This window comes from Perkinsus marinus (assembly GCF_000006405.1).
Source record: "Perkinsus marinus ATCC 50983 genomic scaffold scf_1104296941728, whole genome shotgun sequence".
NCBI lineage: Eukaryota > Perkinsozoa > Perkinsida > Perkinsidae > Perkinsus > Perkinsus marinus.
The window spans coordinates 130,793-147,446 of record NW_003212397.1 but is presented as its reverse complement, the minus strand read 5'-3'; the positions used below and the strand labels follow the sequence as shown (position 1 = coordinate 147,446).

Sequence of the window (16,654 nt, the reverse complement as noted above, 5' to 3'; positions counted from 1 at the left end):
GCAGCCTGCCGCAGACATTCAGTAGCGAGTCTCTCTGTGTTGAGCCGATGAGGAATTCTCGAGTACGACGAATGATGTATAATACATCATATACTTATTCTCCATATAACATGGTAAATATGTTGATACTATGAGATAAGAAAGGCGGTGAGATTCAAAGGCCAATCATGTGCACCTTTGCTAAGGGGATGAGCGTCCTGACCATCTAAAACGGTGGATAATCGCATGAATGCCTGATGTGTCCTACCCAGTGTAATGTAAATGACCAGTGTTCACGTGAAGCAGGCAAACGACCACGGAACGTCTACGAGGATGGACAGCCCGCCGACAGTGTCATGCCTAATCCGGGAAAGAATCCTCGCAAATACATGTGGTGCATGCCGGGTTTGGTGGTGGCCTCATTTGCTGGGTTGTTATTGGTGAATATGCTGGCATTACCAGGATCGAAGGACTACACTTAAACTTCCACAGATATTCTAATTCGACTAACTTCAAGTCCTTAACACAACGAGATTAATATAATAAAAGTGAATACGTTTCAAAACACACGACGGGCAGATATAAACACTAGACATATGTCCATTTCTGGCTTGAAGAGTTTAGGACCATATGTTCAAGACATCTTAAGATCATAGTTTTTGAGAACTTGCACCAGATCACGTCGATGAGGACGAGTCGACCCCGCTAATCGTAAGGGTGCAACGTAGAGGCGCTGACACGTTGAAATTAATGCTGCACATAAAGTGAGGGCATCACCTGTTGTCGGGGAGAGTTTTTGACAGTACACTCCTGTTCACTCTGCGACAAGTACAGTTGGCTATCAAAGATCACTAGAGACTCACTTTTTGGGAATTTATGGATTGATTTGAATGCCTAGACTCATTCAGTTGCCTTTCAAAGGCTCTTAGGATGCGCATCCCTTGGACCTGGATTGGCGAATATGCATTTTCTAACCTAGCCGCGTTGGAGATAATATGATACGCACCCAACGCAGTCTGGGCGTAATTTTTGATGCAACACTTCTCCTCAACGACTCTAACAGGGGCATCACAAAAACGATTCTCGAGAAATCGAGTGAGCTGCGGCAAACTTGCGGCCGTTCATCAGAGAAAGCCGAGTTATAAGACGTATGTCGTTGAACTAAAGAGTTATGCGAAGCTGATCTATTCCTAGAAATTCATTCACCTGCTGAGCCGACTCCTTCTTCCCCATCATTGCATCCATAATTCTCTTCCGTCGATACGCAGACGTGAGGAGCTTGAAGCCAATGTTTTCGGTGTCGCCGAGGTCGCCACGAATCAAAGATTTGAACACCTAAGAAGAAAACCTATCAAGCTGAAAGATCATAAAATTCAGACCTTAAACATTGCAGCTGAACTCGGATCACTCGACTGGTGACCTCTACGTAACTAATAGTCAGCAATGACGTGAAGGCACTCAAAAGAGTGACTATTACTATGCTGAGGAACTCGTGAAATTCGATTTCCCCAGAACCATCTTCGTCAACATTAGCAACCATTTTCTCCACATCTGAGGACTTTTCCGCCAGTCCGAGGGCCACCATAACCTAAGCTGGCGCCTTAACGATACGGGCATCCAACCGAAACAGGCTCAAATAGAAGATCGAACGACTACTGAGTGAAGCTGTGTCATCGTTTTGATTCGACCCTCCAGCAGAAACGTCCGCACTGACCTCCTCGAGTTCACTGACATCTATAGATCCGGAACCGTCATCGTCAAGAGCATCAAAATACGTTCGAAGCATCTTCCGTTCTTGGTCATCAAAATCAATCATACACCCTCGACCTACCCATAACAGCAGCCGATCTACTCAATGGAACACCCCCGACCAAACACCCGGATTTCGAAAGACACCCGAATCTACGTGAGACCAACTAAGTTAGGAACCTCATGTGGAAGTTGCGCGATTTAGGCCGAAACATTCGCGAGAAACTCCCAGGATGCCCCATGCTATGAGGCTCATAGAGCTCCTTCTTTCGAGCTTGCGAATGGAGGCCTCAGAGTGAGTCAGACAAGACCAGCAATTCACTCAGATTCAAACCGAAGTCCACAGCAGTCCAGAATGGGGCTGAATCAACGCTAAAACTGAAGGACCTCGTGAGGCGAGCCATTGGCGTTCCTTGAACTCGTGGATCAACCGGCAGCATTCAGATCGTGGCATCTTGGGCAAGTCCTGCGATTGTTATGATCGTGTTCAGATACTGTGTCGAGCTCAGATCCTGCTTACGAGCTGTGGATAAGAAGAGATGAGATTCCTCCTAGGTTGTCGAGCTAGAGCTTTCATCGTTGAATTCTGGAGACAAACAGAATGCAATGCAGTGAGTGGTAGTTCCCATAATTCTCACCTGCTCGTAAGAGACGTTTTTCACCTTCAGTTGAGTCGGCTGATAGCAAGTTAAATTTGAGTTAGGCAACATGGCACTTTCTGACACATAAAACCCTGCTCAGATGATACTGTAACTTTCGTCTTTCCGAAATCTGCCAAGTACCGGAGCCATCCAAGAAATCTTGTATGAACTCGTGGAATTCTCATGCACAAGGTGCGCTGCGCCTTGAGTGCACCCGCGATCAGTTGGGTATACTCAGGGATCAGGCTATCTGAGCACTGGCGTATTTCAACAGCTTCCGGACATCTAGTTCGTCATTGGAACCATCAATTTCATTGGGGTTCGCGAAACCAACAGCTTTACGGTTCACTATCGAGCACATCCAATGATACGACCAGATCCGATAGGGTCTACGGAAGAATCTTTGTTTCGGATCGTAGCAGTGGCATAGCGGCCCCATAACGTTCGATTTCCCCAAAGACACGAATCCGAGGCAAAACTGTCGACGGTAATAAATTATCCAAATTGGAATGGCCGAATATTTACACGAAATTGAATTTCCAATTTACCTTAGATGTACTTGGAAGTAATACAAAAGTCAAGAAATCGCATTGTTTCTCTTCCGTACAGTGTGGGGGAATAAACACATGGTCAATTACACGTGCTGGTAACAGTAAGAAAGTTGAGAGGAGTTTGGAGGGAATTCTCGTTGGTTTCTGTGCAGTTGTGAGAGAATTTGTATGTAAACTCCCATAAAGTGTGAGGAAATCTCCGGACTGAGCTGAGGAAAGGGAACATAAGTCCCAAGTCGGGATATGTTGGGACTCTCAACACATGCCTCCGAGACGAAAACCGAAGGTTCGAATATCATCCAAATTGAAATGTCCGACTATTCACACTAAATTAAACTTCCTATTCATATTGGACGTACTTCAAAGTTCGAAGATAGTAAAACTGAAAGTTCGAGACGCGTATTTGCGTTTTTAATTTCGGATTCGAACCACCGAATTAGCGCGTCTCGCCGAAGTAGATGGATCCAAGAACAAACTAGATGTTCTAAAGTGTAATATTGAACCCAATGAGAAGAAATAGACAAAAAATCAACCAAATTTCGACAGATCTCCATCATTTCGTAGAACCGATGCATTGGAGACTGACGGAGAGCAATTCATACTAATCTAAGGTGATATCTTGCGCTCTTGTTATGACTCAGTGCTCCTCAACGGTGTCTCCATGCCGACTTGAACGGTTCTCCGTGTTGAACTTCTTCGAATTCAACGGCTTTCTATGGCTGTGCAGTACGTGAATACTACATACCATTGTTTCACGCGTTTATCTATAGGGTCTGACTACTTGTATGACTGGTTTTATTCATGAACGTTTCTCTTGTGATTCGTATAATCATCTACCATGTCAGAGGTGTATAATCCTGTTCCCACAGGGAAGCGTCTCCCATCGTGTCTGAGTGTTGTGTTGTCGCAAGTGACTCCAACATGAGTGTCAATAAGGGAGCCCGAGTAATGCCATTAGACGGAGTCTCCTCATCTTCTCGACCCGCGTGCATTCGCCTCATCGATGCCTATGGCTCTCTTGGTGGTCCTGTTAGAGCAGGTTTACGGTACACCAACGCTCAGGATGCCCAGCAGTTCGTAATGCCATTGACTCTAAGGGCTCGCATCGTCTTCCGCTAGGTGCCGGCTCGTAAGCTGCCCTCAGTGATGGGTGGCGCGCCAGAACATTCTGCGATGTATCGGGAGAGGTTCCTGGCCCTTCGGAAAGCTCTCTGGCGTACGGCTCTGGTGAGCAAGCTTGTTCATATCTCCTATCAGAATCGTCCGGTAATCCTACGTACGTGGATTTGGCAATGGAAAAAATCGCTTCGGAGGGATCTAAAATGCCCAAGGTTAGGAGTAGGATCTCAACTTGATCGAATATATTACTACAGATCCGTGTCAAGGGCCTGGGGGACGTTTTCCAGGCATCGACGGGAGGAATGATGGAGAGAATCAGCATCAATCCTGATGTTGAAGTACTTCTCAATGAGAACTGCAGCATTCAGTTCTTTTGATGTGACTATATAACTTTCCATCATATATGATCCAACAAGATTTAGCTCCTACTAGGAATATTTCATATTGAGCGTTTTGTCTAGGACATTTGCATTGAGGAGCCCCCGAAGCCAGAAGAGCAGTCACTCCTCAATCCGGGTACTAGCGAGCGTATTGTAATAACTGCCGTTGAGAATTTGCCGGGCAACGCGGGTGTTAAAGTGAGTATATTCTTGCAAGCTGATTTGAGGCTTGTCGAGACGACTTTCTTCAGTTCGTATTCGGTCTTCTCTCGAGAGCATCTGAGGGGTCATTGCAGATTGAGGATATTCACCAGAATGTCAAGTTAGATTTCTCTCAGTGTGTGCCGAGTAGCGAGCTCATCGTTGTGGATGCGAGCTTCGTAGGAGTATCGATCCATTCTCTTTATGCATTGGCTACCGTAGGTGCTTCTGAAAGGAGAAATGTCCGACTTGGGTGACGGGATCTTTCACGTACTTGAGATGAAGATGCCTCCTAAGAGTAACCTATAGCTACCAGCCAGTATGATCTTAATGCATTAGATCTCCTGTTGAGGACGGACGGTTTAGTGAAAAAGCAATATCTGCCCGTAGTTGTAGCTAGATTGCCATCATTTTTCATGTTCAATTGACGTTCGTGATCTGATACGAAAGAGCATGGCTAACAAATCTAACAAATACATATCGTCGTTCTCTTCCCGAGGTAGTTTCACGGAAGTTCTGCGACCCCACCATAGACATCTTTGGTGCGACGGCCAGAGACAATCAGCTCGGTAACCATACCGGCTTGCTCGAGATCTCCGAGATCGGCCAACCTGGCCTTGAGTCGGCCGAGGACCTCATGGTGGTGGTCATGGGCGAAGTAAATCGTGTCATTAGTAGCTCTGGCAATAGGGAGGTGTCTTTTCAGGTCCATTTGGATGACGATGATACCTTGGAAAAATTGGCCGATATTCTCTTCGGCTTTGAGAGGATGGATCAGCCGCCTCCAGCAGTGTATGTTTTCATGGGCAACTTCACCAAGAAGCCTGTCAATATGAAGGTATTACATGGATTGGAATTTTTCGGCTATTGATGATTCGCGAAGTGAGTTAAATGAGGATTATTGCAAAATCCCCCCGTCAGAATTCTGGTCCGGAATTTCTCGATTCGTTTTTAGAATATACTATTAGAATTAGCTCTACCATACTTGGTATGAGAAGCTATAGAAATTCTATAATAGAATGAAGGATGAGTGGGTATAGTAGTGGCATTGGCTTTTCTGTCAGTCAGCGAAAAGTGTCAGAGATTATAGAGCATGCTGGGCTCGGTTATCGGAAGAATTGGAACAATACCCGAGTAAGATTAGGAATGATGTGGATTGCACATGCCCGAGGTTCCTGGTTCGATCCCTCTACTGTCCATTTTCAGAAACTATGGCCAACTCCCAGCTTGTATTCGTACCCGGCCCGGACGATCCTGCTGGCATCGGAGGTCTCCTGCCGATTCCTGCCCTTGGGGACTATCTCACGGAGAGGATTGCAAGTATGGTGGCTCGGTTTCTCGCGGGTTTAGTGGTGTACCTCAGAAAAATTCAAGGGCGTTCATATGTGCTCCAACCCGGTGAGGATACGTATGGATTTGGGAGGACAAGTTGTCGAGGAGCACGGAAGCGACCTCTCCAACAAAGCGGACTTCATTGCGTTCCGGTCGCCAGATGTGAGGCGTGTGTTCGACGTGTGTTACGACTGATCGTAAGCATCCTTCAACCTGGTATGCCCGGACGGTTTATCGATCGGCCATCATTGCTGCGTCTAATGGATACCTCTAGACGTAGTGACACGTGAAGAAATGGAACTGCCACGCCCATCGAGGTCCTTAGCCTCGCGTATCGTTACCATTCCTGTCAATATAATAATGTGTGTATATGTCCTGCGCACAGTATTATCTGTGTTCGGAAGATTACAAAAAGTGAGGTAGGGTTGCTAGGTTCCTCATTGCATTCAATTCTCCGTAGACGGCTTCACAGCGTAGTGACAAATCTAGGTCTCCATGTTGTTTTCGATGAGTGGTATGAGATAATTTTGTAGGTATGTCGTAAACTATACAGCAACTGCATCGTAAGACAACTAGAAAGCACAAGGGCTGGTACAAAGGAGGAGAGGCAAATGATCACGAACAGAGAAGTAACACTAGTCCGTTATATTTTTATGAAGTGTGATGAACTGTCAGTTTTTCCGAGCCATTGCGCAACAAGCTCATCTTTGTCCCGTGTCACAGGAGGTTCAGCCGGTCATCTGGGGGCTAGACCATATGTTACAACTTCACGCCCCGCCCAATGCTGTGCGTCACCGCGCTAAGTTCAGCTCAGCTGTACTAGTTCTCCGCTAGGTATTCATTTGCGACCAGTATGTAACCTCATGTGAGGAGTTGGTCGAGGATGAACTGGTCTTCTGTAGCACTGGCGAGTTCAAGAGATCCTTCACAGGTCGGTTCAGGGGATGGCACGAGGCATCGTCATTGCTGTTCAGGTGATGATGGGTATCCCTTTTACGTTTACCGTCCCTTTGCAAGGGATTATCGTTACTGTGTCGAACGTAGTAACGTGTAACAGCACTCAATGCATGCCGTGAGTTTCATTTCTAGTATTGTTGTTCGATTTAGCTCGGGGGGAATCTTTTGGAGGTTCCATACCATCTATTTGGTGAAGAGGGTCGTCCCGGCCGTAGGATCGCACGTTTAAGATTGAGAACTAAAGTTGTACGTGAATGATACCTCTAATTGCTTCCATAAATCGCCGGAGTTATCTCATGGGCTATAGATGTCGACGCGGGGAATTTCTGTCGAGACCTGGAGGCAAGCTCAATCTTTGGAGTTGATATCTCTACATTCGTATGTGGGATCGTAGACCGCTGGCATAGCTGCCCCATCCACCAAATACCTTCCTGGTCGGTGTATTCCACCGGCATAGCGGCCCCACTCGCTGGATAGGTTTGAAGATGATATAGCCCACTGGCATAGCAGCCTACTTCGCCAAATACCTTTCTGAACGGTAGAGTCCGCGGGCATAGTGGCCCCTTGCGCTCGATATATTCCTAAATGGTATAGTCCAGTGGCATAGCGGCCCCGTTCGCCAAATATATTTCTGAACGGTAGAGTCCGCGGGCATAGTGGTCCCTTGCGCTCGATGTGTTTCTAAATGGTGTAGTCCCGTGGCATAGCGGCCCCGTTCGCCAAATATATTTCTGAACGATAGAGTCCGCGGGCATAGTGGCCCCTTGCGCTCGATATATTCCTAAATGATATAGTCCAATGGCATAGCGGCCCCGTTTGCCAAATATATTTCTGAACGATAGAGTCCGCGGGCATAGTGGCCCCTTGCGCTCGATATATTCCTAAATGATATAGTCCAATGGCATAGCGGCCCCGTTTGCCAAATATATTTCTGAATAGTCTACGGGCGAGCGCAAGTTAGTTGTGGAAGCGAGAAGTCACTGACCTTCTCACCTTCATAGGGTTGCTGCCAACTTAACCTTGGAAGTGACTTGGGGTTGTTCATCAGGCTGTGGTGAACATCCGCTGAGGAACACAGGAATAGATGTCGCTGCAGGAGTGTGTCTGGCCACCACAGTTGTGTGGTTTCTGATGTTTATACGCCAGCATCCTCGAGTGCATCGTCCGCTGCGAGGGGTCTACAGCTCGAAGCCGGCTCCATTGCAAAAAACCATCATGCATCCTCATAGCGCGCTAGTTATGTATAGGAATCGAGGCGGCCACTTGCTGCAGAATGAGGACATTATCACTAGAATACTACTGGTAAAAGTCGACTCATTGTTCGAGCCGTCTTGAGTCAATGATGACTGTGTTTATGATCGGGATTACGTCATCGGATGCCCAGAGTGTTGATGTGTTGCTGATGCCAATACGCGTCGCAGAGAGCTGTGAAACTCACAGGAAAATATGAACTTGTGTCATCTTCAGGCGGCTAGAATTCGACCTTCAGACACTGTTCTGGAGATGGGTCCGGGAACAGGGAATATGAGCGTCAAACTGAGCGAGCTGGCGAATCGAGTGGTGGCAATGGAAGTTAACGAAGGGTTGGCTAAGGAGGTTGAAAGACGTGCGGAGATGAAGTTAGCTTATCAATTCTCGTAAAATGATTATGGCATGCTTTCAGAGGAGCCTCAAATATGGAAGTTGTTACGGGTGATTTCAAGAGACTGGCTTTGCCAAGGTTTGACGTTGTCATAGCTAACCTACCGTGAGTGACGTTCGAATTTTTTCCTCCGCTAAGACGCTCATTTCGATCTACTCTCTCCCTGGCAATTGACTCTAAGAATCATTCGCGGGTTCCCATCAACTGGACTTCAACTGTTCGATCAACCGGGCCTGACTCACCTCCATGTGTACACCAGCTCGAGATTGCGCTTGACGGGGCAGCCTTCTCGAGGGTGAGTTGAATGTAGAATGGGCTATTGTAGATACCACTTGGCAACGGGATTCCTTTTGAAGCTGATGGGCCATCCGTTCCGGACTGGTATCATTATGCTGCAGTAAGTCGGCTTACGTACAGTATTGGCCAGCTTTGGTATCAGGCATGAATTTGGAAAGAAGCTCCTAGCGGACCCTGGAGAGAAGATATACTCTCGATTGTCGCTAAACATGCGGATGTTCTTCAAAGCAGAACGGATATGCAAGGTAACCAACCATTGAGAATACTATCATGCTTCTTGAAATCGTTTGTTCGACTGTCACTCTCAATCTCGCGGCGTTCTTTTCCTCAGTGAATGTTGTGCGTCCTGAACTGGACTCGAGGGGCTTTCTACTTGGGAGTTGAGATATGCCCCGTCGAGAGTGTCAGTCGTTCTGTGTATAGACCCCAGTGTTGCCTTGTCTTGGCAGTGCCAAGTTCGGCAAACCTTGCGAATCATTGTTTGACTCACTTGATCCTCAGGTACCGGGCCGAGCATTTTTCCCGCAGCCGCAGACTACTTCAGTGATAATTCGGCTCACACCACGTGTTCCGGCGCCGAAGGTCGATTTTGCAGTAAGAAGTGCAGTGAGTCGGAATCGAACCCGGGACCTGCGTTGTCAGGAGTGGGACGCTATGATCCGGATAGCGTTCTTCCGTAAAAACCAAGATGTCTTCAAGATGTTCAAGCGCCTCACCGTACTCAATATGCTAGAACATAATTATAAGATGTGGTGCTCCATCAACCGCATAGTGAGAATGGCCGTGTCCGTGACTAATTCGAAAGGTTTACCGACTCAGCCGACATCCACCTTGTGTTTCCGCGACTATTGTCTTGAAGCCCTCGACCAGTGCAATCTGACATTTAAGAAGGCAAGACGTATGGACTATCATCATTTCGAGAGGTACTCTCTAGAGAACTCAAGAAACCTCGAGCGTGTCAATACTACATTATGTGGTTTTCTTAGAGTATACCGCTATCTCACTATGGCACACACGCATATATCTCGCTCGAATTTCTCTGTTCCGTGAGCGATACATTATGATGCGACTTCACTGATTTCATTTATCGTCATTCGATTGTTTGCTCATAGTCATGAATGGAATCTTTGGCTTACCACTCGAACAAGAAGGGTATGATCTCCACTATTAATAGTCATCGCGAACACCTCAGGTTACTGCGAGCGTTCCACAGCAAAGGAATCTATTTCGTCAACTTTGCCACAGCTCCGGCGCAGCTACCTCAGGAGAATTTCGTGCCGAGCTTCGCAGAGGAAGGGTTGAGTGCAATCTACTGTTTATTATTTCGTTCTCGTTACATTGTCAGATATCGATTCTATGACCCAAAACAAGACGACGGCTTCTTGGCGAAAGTGGTCGGACCAGATTTACCAGACAATGTTAGCGACTGTGAAACTGACAATGATGAAGATGAACACGATGATGATGCGTGGTTGCCATGCTGACCGTTTCTGCATGATCATCACGTCAAGCTGTCAATTGCATGGGAATCGCCAAGGTGATGGAGTCGTCGTGAGCTGAGGCTCGTATAAGATGAAGATGTCCATACTATGGACTCCACAGTACCATCACGAATTTCGTGACACAAAATGGGACCACTCGGTATTCCCTTCGTGAACACTCATTGGACCCCGATGCTATGACGCGTCGATTGCCTCTTCCAGGCTGTGTTAGAGATCGGTTCACGGAGTCTCGTTATGAAGAATGTCGACCATATGATGTTCCCACCGAAAGTAACTCTTGAAGAGTTGGTGTGCGTGAGTAAAGTGATCCTGCGCCCTAGCGAATCGCCTCAGAACAGATTGACAGAGCGATACGGCCACAATTAAGAAAGCTATAGCTAATGACACCCTTGTGGCACCCTCGAAGGAAGATCGTTATTTCTTCTCCCACCCTCTCGAATCCTGTTGGTTAGGAGATATACGCTCTTAGCATGATCATGCTAATGAGTGTACAAAGGAGCTTCGAACCATGGGTATACATTTGAACCTGCCAGCCAAGTCCTGGCTGAATACTGTCATGAATGACATTCTAATGTAAGCTTCATCACTTGACTACTCTAAAATTTAGAGTCTAATTCGAGCAGAAGTCATCATGCTCGAATCAAAGCTATCCAGTGTTATGTAGACCCGGAGAGCTCGCCGACAGTGCCACGTTTAATCCAGGAGGGAATCTCTCAAATAACCAGCAACTTCATGGTGCATGCCGGGCTTGGTGGGGGCCTCGTTTGCTGGGTTGTCATTGGTGCATATGCTGGCTTTGCCAAGATCGAAGGACTACACTGAAACTGTCACAGTGGTACTCTAATTCGACCAACTTCAAGTCTTCAGCACAACGAGGTGCTGAAGAATGGAAGTGAATACGTTTCGAAACAGATCATGGGCAGATATACACAGTGTGTATTACACACTAGACATATGTCCATCTCTGGCTTGAGGAGTTTAAGACCATATGTTCAAGACATCTTGTTGGATCACAGTTTTGAAGGAGAAAAAATAAAATCAGACTAGGGCGAGTCGACCGCGCTAATCGTCAGAGTGCAACGCAGACCCGCGCAGTGTGACAATTGCATTGTCTAATTTAGTCACGTTGAAGATAATATTATTCGGAATCCGAAGTTTGGATCCAACACCACCTGAACGTAGTCTTTGATGCAACACTTTTCCTCAGCGGCTCTACCAGTGGCTTCATGAAGGCGATTCTCGAGAAATCAAGTGAACTGCGACTAACAGGAAGTTATGTCCTTGGTGAGCAACTGAAATTTCCCGACTGAGGCCGATTCCCTTATTTTTCTGGCAGCAGGTCTACTTGGGATACAGAGCTGGTTGTGCGGAATCTTGTTCATTCGTAGCGTTTCACGTGAAGTAGGCGAGTTGATCGATCTTGGTGAGGCAGATGGACTCCGGAATGAAGAGGACTTCTGGGATCTCTTCATTGGATAGTATCAGTATTGAACTTCGATATCATTTAGTCCCTAGTGTTGGCTTGTTCACCAGTGGTGATTGGCTGGATCACGAAAGCGCTACACTGAGTGTTGCATAGTGCACTCCTATCATTCCTTCAGTTGTTAAGTGGACCAGTGCGAGCCTCAGGCACTATATTTAGCTTCTGCTACATATGAAAAGCGTCTTCCACGTCGTGTTGATCATTACTGCTTTGACCATGCTTTCCCATGCAGTGAACGATGATACTGAAAGAAGGCTGGAGCAGATTTCACAGCCGAGAGTTTTGCTTCATCACATGTGCAAGGAATGCCCCTACAGCTGCCAATGTGCACCGAGGGCTAGTCTTCCATTTTGTTGGTGTCCAGACGGTAAGTCATGGCGTTCTCCGTGAGTGATTCTTGTATATTTTGGAATACGGAATACGCAAGCATGTTCAGGTTAACGAATGAGGAGTTCAGAGGCGTTTCGCATGAGTAGCGAACATTGGTTCGCTTTCATTCAATGACGATTCACAACCAGTCATTGCCCGGAACCTTGACGACCTGGTCGTTATCACTTCATCATCTTCGCTCCGTTCATCTTTTTCTCGATTCCGACTCTACCTCTGTGTCCTGGTTGAAATATGCTGTAAGCGTCCAGCTGATCGATAGGACATGGCTTTAAAGGTTCTAATAATACCCTTGAGTTTCCAGGCTCCTTACAGACTGTCCTGTTGTGTTCTGCCCAAGGTCCAGTTACTCGCGTTACGACACAGATAGGATGAAAGGTAACAGAGAGAACTTCTGAGAATTTTCCTTATGGGACTCGAGGCCCCCCTTCGTCCTTGATCTTCAACATTATAATCAAACAGTATCATCAGTAGTATAATATGGTCGGATACGAGTCTTAATAGTATGAACACTGTGGTTGATGCCAACAGCCGAGCTTTATATCATAAATGTTGTTCAGCGCATACAAGCCGGGGTGCCACTACCGTGGCAGGAGCAGGGGCCCTACTCCTGCCACAATATGCGAATTCTTCAATTAGTACCTTATGGCCTTATGGCCTTACCTCAGGCGACCTTATGGCACTAAAGAAGACTACAACGCAAGAACCAATCATTTGTCTTGACTTCATGAAACATTCAAAAGATCCATAACCCAGACACCATCCCAGAGTCAGAAAAACTCCCATTCCACACTTCATTGACCGATCGGGACGAATCCACGGCTGAAAGTCATGACCTCGTCGCGCAGCTGAGCGAGCTCAGGCGGAGGAGAGTTATCCAAAATAGCTAGAAAGTCCTTGAGCTTCGGTCCGGACTGTTTCTGGACCTACTAATAGCTAAACGTGGGGTATAGCATGTGCGAAATAACCGATAACCTGCAAACCTATTTCCACGACACGGTGGATGAATTGGGCAATCTTGCGGAAGTCGTCTTCATTAGCACCGCGAGTGGTCATGGCGGGAGCCCCGATCCTCAGTCCCGAGGGAGTGATAGCCGATTTATCCCCGGGAACCTGGAGAGCCTTACGAACACAGTCCTGGTCTCCTATGAACATACTGTATTCTTATTGAGAGAAATCGCAACATGGTCGCATAGCTTCTCGGTCTTGTTACCGTTGATGCCCTTACTGCGCAAGTCCAGAAGAACTAGATGGTTGTCCGTGCCTGGTTAACAAGGCACATACTATTGGATGATGTATGAGGGATATTGTTACTACCTCCCGAGACTAGATCGTATCCTAATTTCATCAGTTCTTCCGCCAAGGCTTTCGAGTTCTTCACTACCTGTACTGAAACCGATACAGTGCGGCGTGGCATGGAAGTATATACCTGTTCCTGGTAGTGCCTGTATTCCTCAGTTTGAGCCTGTTTCAATGCCACAGCCAGTCCGGCAATGATATGGTTATGGGGTCCGCCCTATATAACACTAGCAGGATTGAGGTACGGCAAATTACTTGCAACCCCGGGAACACCGTAGCGTTGATTTTTTCCTTATAGTCATACATAATAGGGTTGCCATTCTTATCAACACATGAGCTCATCCTCTGTCACGATGAACCCTACTCATGCTCTTGCTACCCTTCTGGCCCACACGGTAGAAAATCATCGCCCCACGCGGTCCTCTGAGGGTCTTATGGCTAGTAGTAGTAACAACATCGCACAGTTCCTGTCAAGTGCACATAATAAGCCTACGTAACGTATAATGAGAGCTTACAAAAGGAGATGGGTGGACCCCAGCTGCCACCAAACCTGCCACATGTGCCATATCACAATGCAGTATCGCGCCGACTGAGTCCGCGATAGCTCTGAGACGGGCAAAGTCGAAATGACGAGGGTACCTGCGTCACGGTGAAGACTCATATCGGGCTTTGGATTCACTACGCGGAATAGCCACAGATAAGAAGCTTAGGCCTAAAACGCTGTGCAAATTTTTCCAATTCGTCGTAGTCGATGAGACCAGTCTTCTCATTCAGACGGTATCTGCCAGAGTCCAAATCTCGCTCACACGTCTCAGGAGGCATTACGGCATGGATGTATAAAATTTGGATATCATTGAAACCTTCTTCGTATCAGTCTGATAGCCGTGACTGAGATGGCCACCATGAGGTAAGTCCAACGCCATAATGCGATCATGGACATCCAGCAAGGCGGTGTACAACGCCAGATTGGCGGGTGAACCTGAATTGGTAGACGCATACTCAACCCAAGTAAAAGGCTCCACTCACCGCTCAAAGTCTGTACGTTGACACCCCATTTTATGGGGTCAAGACGAAAGGTCTCCAAAGCACGGTCCATGCATAGAGTCTCCATCTGGTCGATAAACTCGTTGCCCCCATAGTATCTGCCAACGAAATTCTCATGACCAGAATCGCGTTGATGCCCACCTAGCCCCAGGATAACCCTCCGAATATTTATTTGTCATGACAGATCCGATTGCATCAAGAACCTGCCAATAGTATAACAGACGTAGTAATGGGAGAGGCCTTTACCGCCTGGCTGGTGAAGTTCTCTGATGCTATCAGGCAAACATTGGTACGTTGACGCTCCTTCTCATGTTCGATGATATCGAAAACCTACAGGCAAACTCAGCAGTCATCCGCAGAAACGAACCACTGGCCTTGGGATCGGCTTGTTCGAGATGGGTATTCATCAGCTCTGCAGACATGGTGGCTGGCGAATAAGAACTATCGCTGCAACAGACTGTTCTGAGTCTAAGGATTATAATCACGGAGTGCTACGCCCCGATAGATCCAGTTAATTGCATACTAGATAAGCTCAATATCCCACATGATCAGGGCCAGAGAGAAGTCCACACTAACTTCTGAAACTCGAGAGGATTCCCGCTGTGTTTCCGACGAGCACGGGGTGTGATATATCCTAGCCCAGATACATACGGAACAAGTGAGAATAATTGGGAGTGCATAAACTTGGCGCTGGCTTGCTGTGATCTTGTAAACAGAGGTAAAAAGTAGACTAGAGCCGAAACAATGGCTAAACTATGTCAGCGATGCCAGATCAGGCAGCATGCAATTAACCTGGGTGACTCAACCACGATAGAGACTGGGTGGGATAAGGTGAACAAGGCTTGTTCAACAAGCGTGGTTCGACGAGCGTCTCCTGGGGAGCTAGAAGGGCGTCGAGCTCGAAATAATTCAAAATTCCGAACGCAAGGCATCATCCTGGGAGGAACGAAACTTAATTGACTAATGTTTCATGAGAAGTTGCAGTGAATACACGACTTATGCGGGAGGCGACGGCGGGCCCGATCTTTCGAACGCCTTGCTTGGATCGAACCTGAAAAAAGAAAAACGATCTCGGTGGGACTCGAACCCACAATCTTTGGTTCCGAAGACCAACGCCTTATCCATTAGGCCACGAGACCATTGAAGAATAATACGATAACGCATGGCTTCGACATGAATGAGCACGAAGTGACCTGACTATCCTGATCGTATCACCTTTAGCTCAAGCATAGCAATGGTGTTCTCGACCTGGCTCGCCCCGTTGCTCAATGCCTCTAGCAAGCTCGGTAAAGTGGGGTATCTATTTGAGGCTCAAAATTTATAACAGGTCACACATATGACCTGCTCGCTATTGCTGCTGCCATATCAGCACCCACCCCGGGAATCTGCTGTAACATGGCCTGAGACCACCTAACGCTGTAACGCTACGTCTCTGCAGGTGTCACTACGATCCACACGATGTCTCCCGATGCACCAGTCCGCGATGCGTCGACCGAACTACTAACGGATGTTTGAACTCGGGATTTGAATTGGCTTGGAGGTCTGTGACACGCAACAGATGAACCCATCGCGGTACATGTCTGACATTCTCACTTCTTCCGACGCGCAATATCTACCGCCAGAATAGCCTCGATTGCCGTGGCTGGCAAGTCAGCACATTCATCCTGCCAGTCTATGCCTTTCAACACGAGATTGGCTTTCAACTCACTCGGTCCTGGATTGCTCCGACCGAATCGTTACTTATCAAGAGCTTAGTTACCCTTGGACTGTGACAGAGAGAGAATGAGCCTAGTCTTCGCCTTGGGTAAATGTCGATCGATTTGGTCAGCCTCGAACTGACTGAAAGTCGCCAAGGCTGCGTCGTCGTCAAGGAAGGCGACCACGAGTGCTGGTACATCATCTCCAGATGGTATCTCCCGTATCTGGATACTCACTGATTCACTCATTCTAACTTCGAGACTCCTACTTGCTCTAGATGCGAACGATAAGGCTGATTGGTGTGAACCACAGCCGTAACAGATGCTCCCATACGCTCCAGCTCCGGGTCCAGTTCAACCTGCCCTCATCTGAATGATGTATTCTTCATGTTAA

General features: G+C 47.2%; 3 protein-coding genes across 3 annotated transcripts; 1 reads left to right on the top strand and 2 right to left on the bottom strand.

Moving 5' to 3' along the window:
* Positions 1-1,140: 1,140 nt before the first annotated feature.
* On the bottom strand, positions 1,141-1,795 carry Pmar_PMAR000064 (centrin 3, putative; the record flags this gene model as incomplete). Its single annotated transcript, XM_002781636.1, has 3 exons — positions 1,141-1,314; positions 1,457-1,567; positions 1,694-1,795. The coding sequence occupies 3 exons, from the start codon at positions 1,793-1,795 to the stop codon at positions 1,141-1,143; spliced, it is 387 nt and encodes a 128-aa protein (XP_002781682.1).
* A 2,046-nt stretch (positions 1,796-3,841) lies between these two features.
* Pmar_PMAR000063 (dimethyladenosine transferase, putative) lies at positions 3,842-11,526 on the top strand (the record flags this gene model as incomplete). The annotated part of the gene is made up of 26 exons (XM_002781635.1): positions 3,842-3,997; positions 4,040-4,136; positions 4,178-4,251; positions 4,294-4,377; positions 4,501-4,617; positions 4,671-4,799; positions 4,843-4,918; positions 5,124-5,278; positions 5,327-5,458; positions 5,685-5,754; positions 5,827-5,940; positions 5,984-6,114; positions 6,486-6,581; positions 6,628-6,738; positions 6,787-6,883; positions 8,399-8,528; positions 8,573-8,656; positions 8,877-8,948; positions 8,991-9,093; positions 9,350-9,442; positions 9,491-9,619; positions 10,041-10,122; positions 10,194-10,385; positions 10,562-10,620; positions 10,820-10,923; positions 11,472-11,526. 26 exons carry the CDS (start codon positions 3,842-3,844, stop codon positions 11,524-11,526), a joined length of 2,742 nt encoding a protein of 913 aa, XP_002781681.1.
* Positions 11,527-13,014: 1,488 nt separating this feature from the next.
* Pmar_PMAR000061 (serine hydroxymethyltransferase, putative) lies at positions 13,015-16,509 on the bottom strand (the record flags this gene model as incomplete). The annotated part of the gene is made up of 18 exons (XM_002781634.1): positions 13,015-13,146; positions 13,196-13,333; positions 13,378-13,484; positions 13,538-13,604; positions 13,650-13,736; positions 13,775-13,864; positions 13,912-13,986; positions 14,035-14,158; positions 14,202-14,300; positions 14,345-14,498; positions 14,546-14,661; positions 14,705-14,766; positions 14,810-14,893; positions 15,555-15,614; positions 15,779-15,863; positions 15,905-15,963; positions 16,180-16,277; positions 16,323-16,509. The coding sequence occupies 18 exons, from the start codon at positions 16,507-16,509 to the stop codon at positions 13,015-13,017; spliced, it is 1,824 nt and encodes a 607-aa protein (XP_002781680.1).
* Positions 16,510-16,654: the final 145 nt, after the last annotated feature.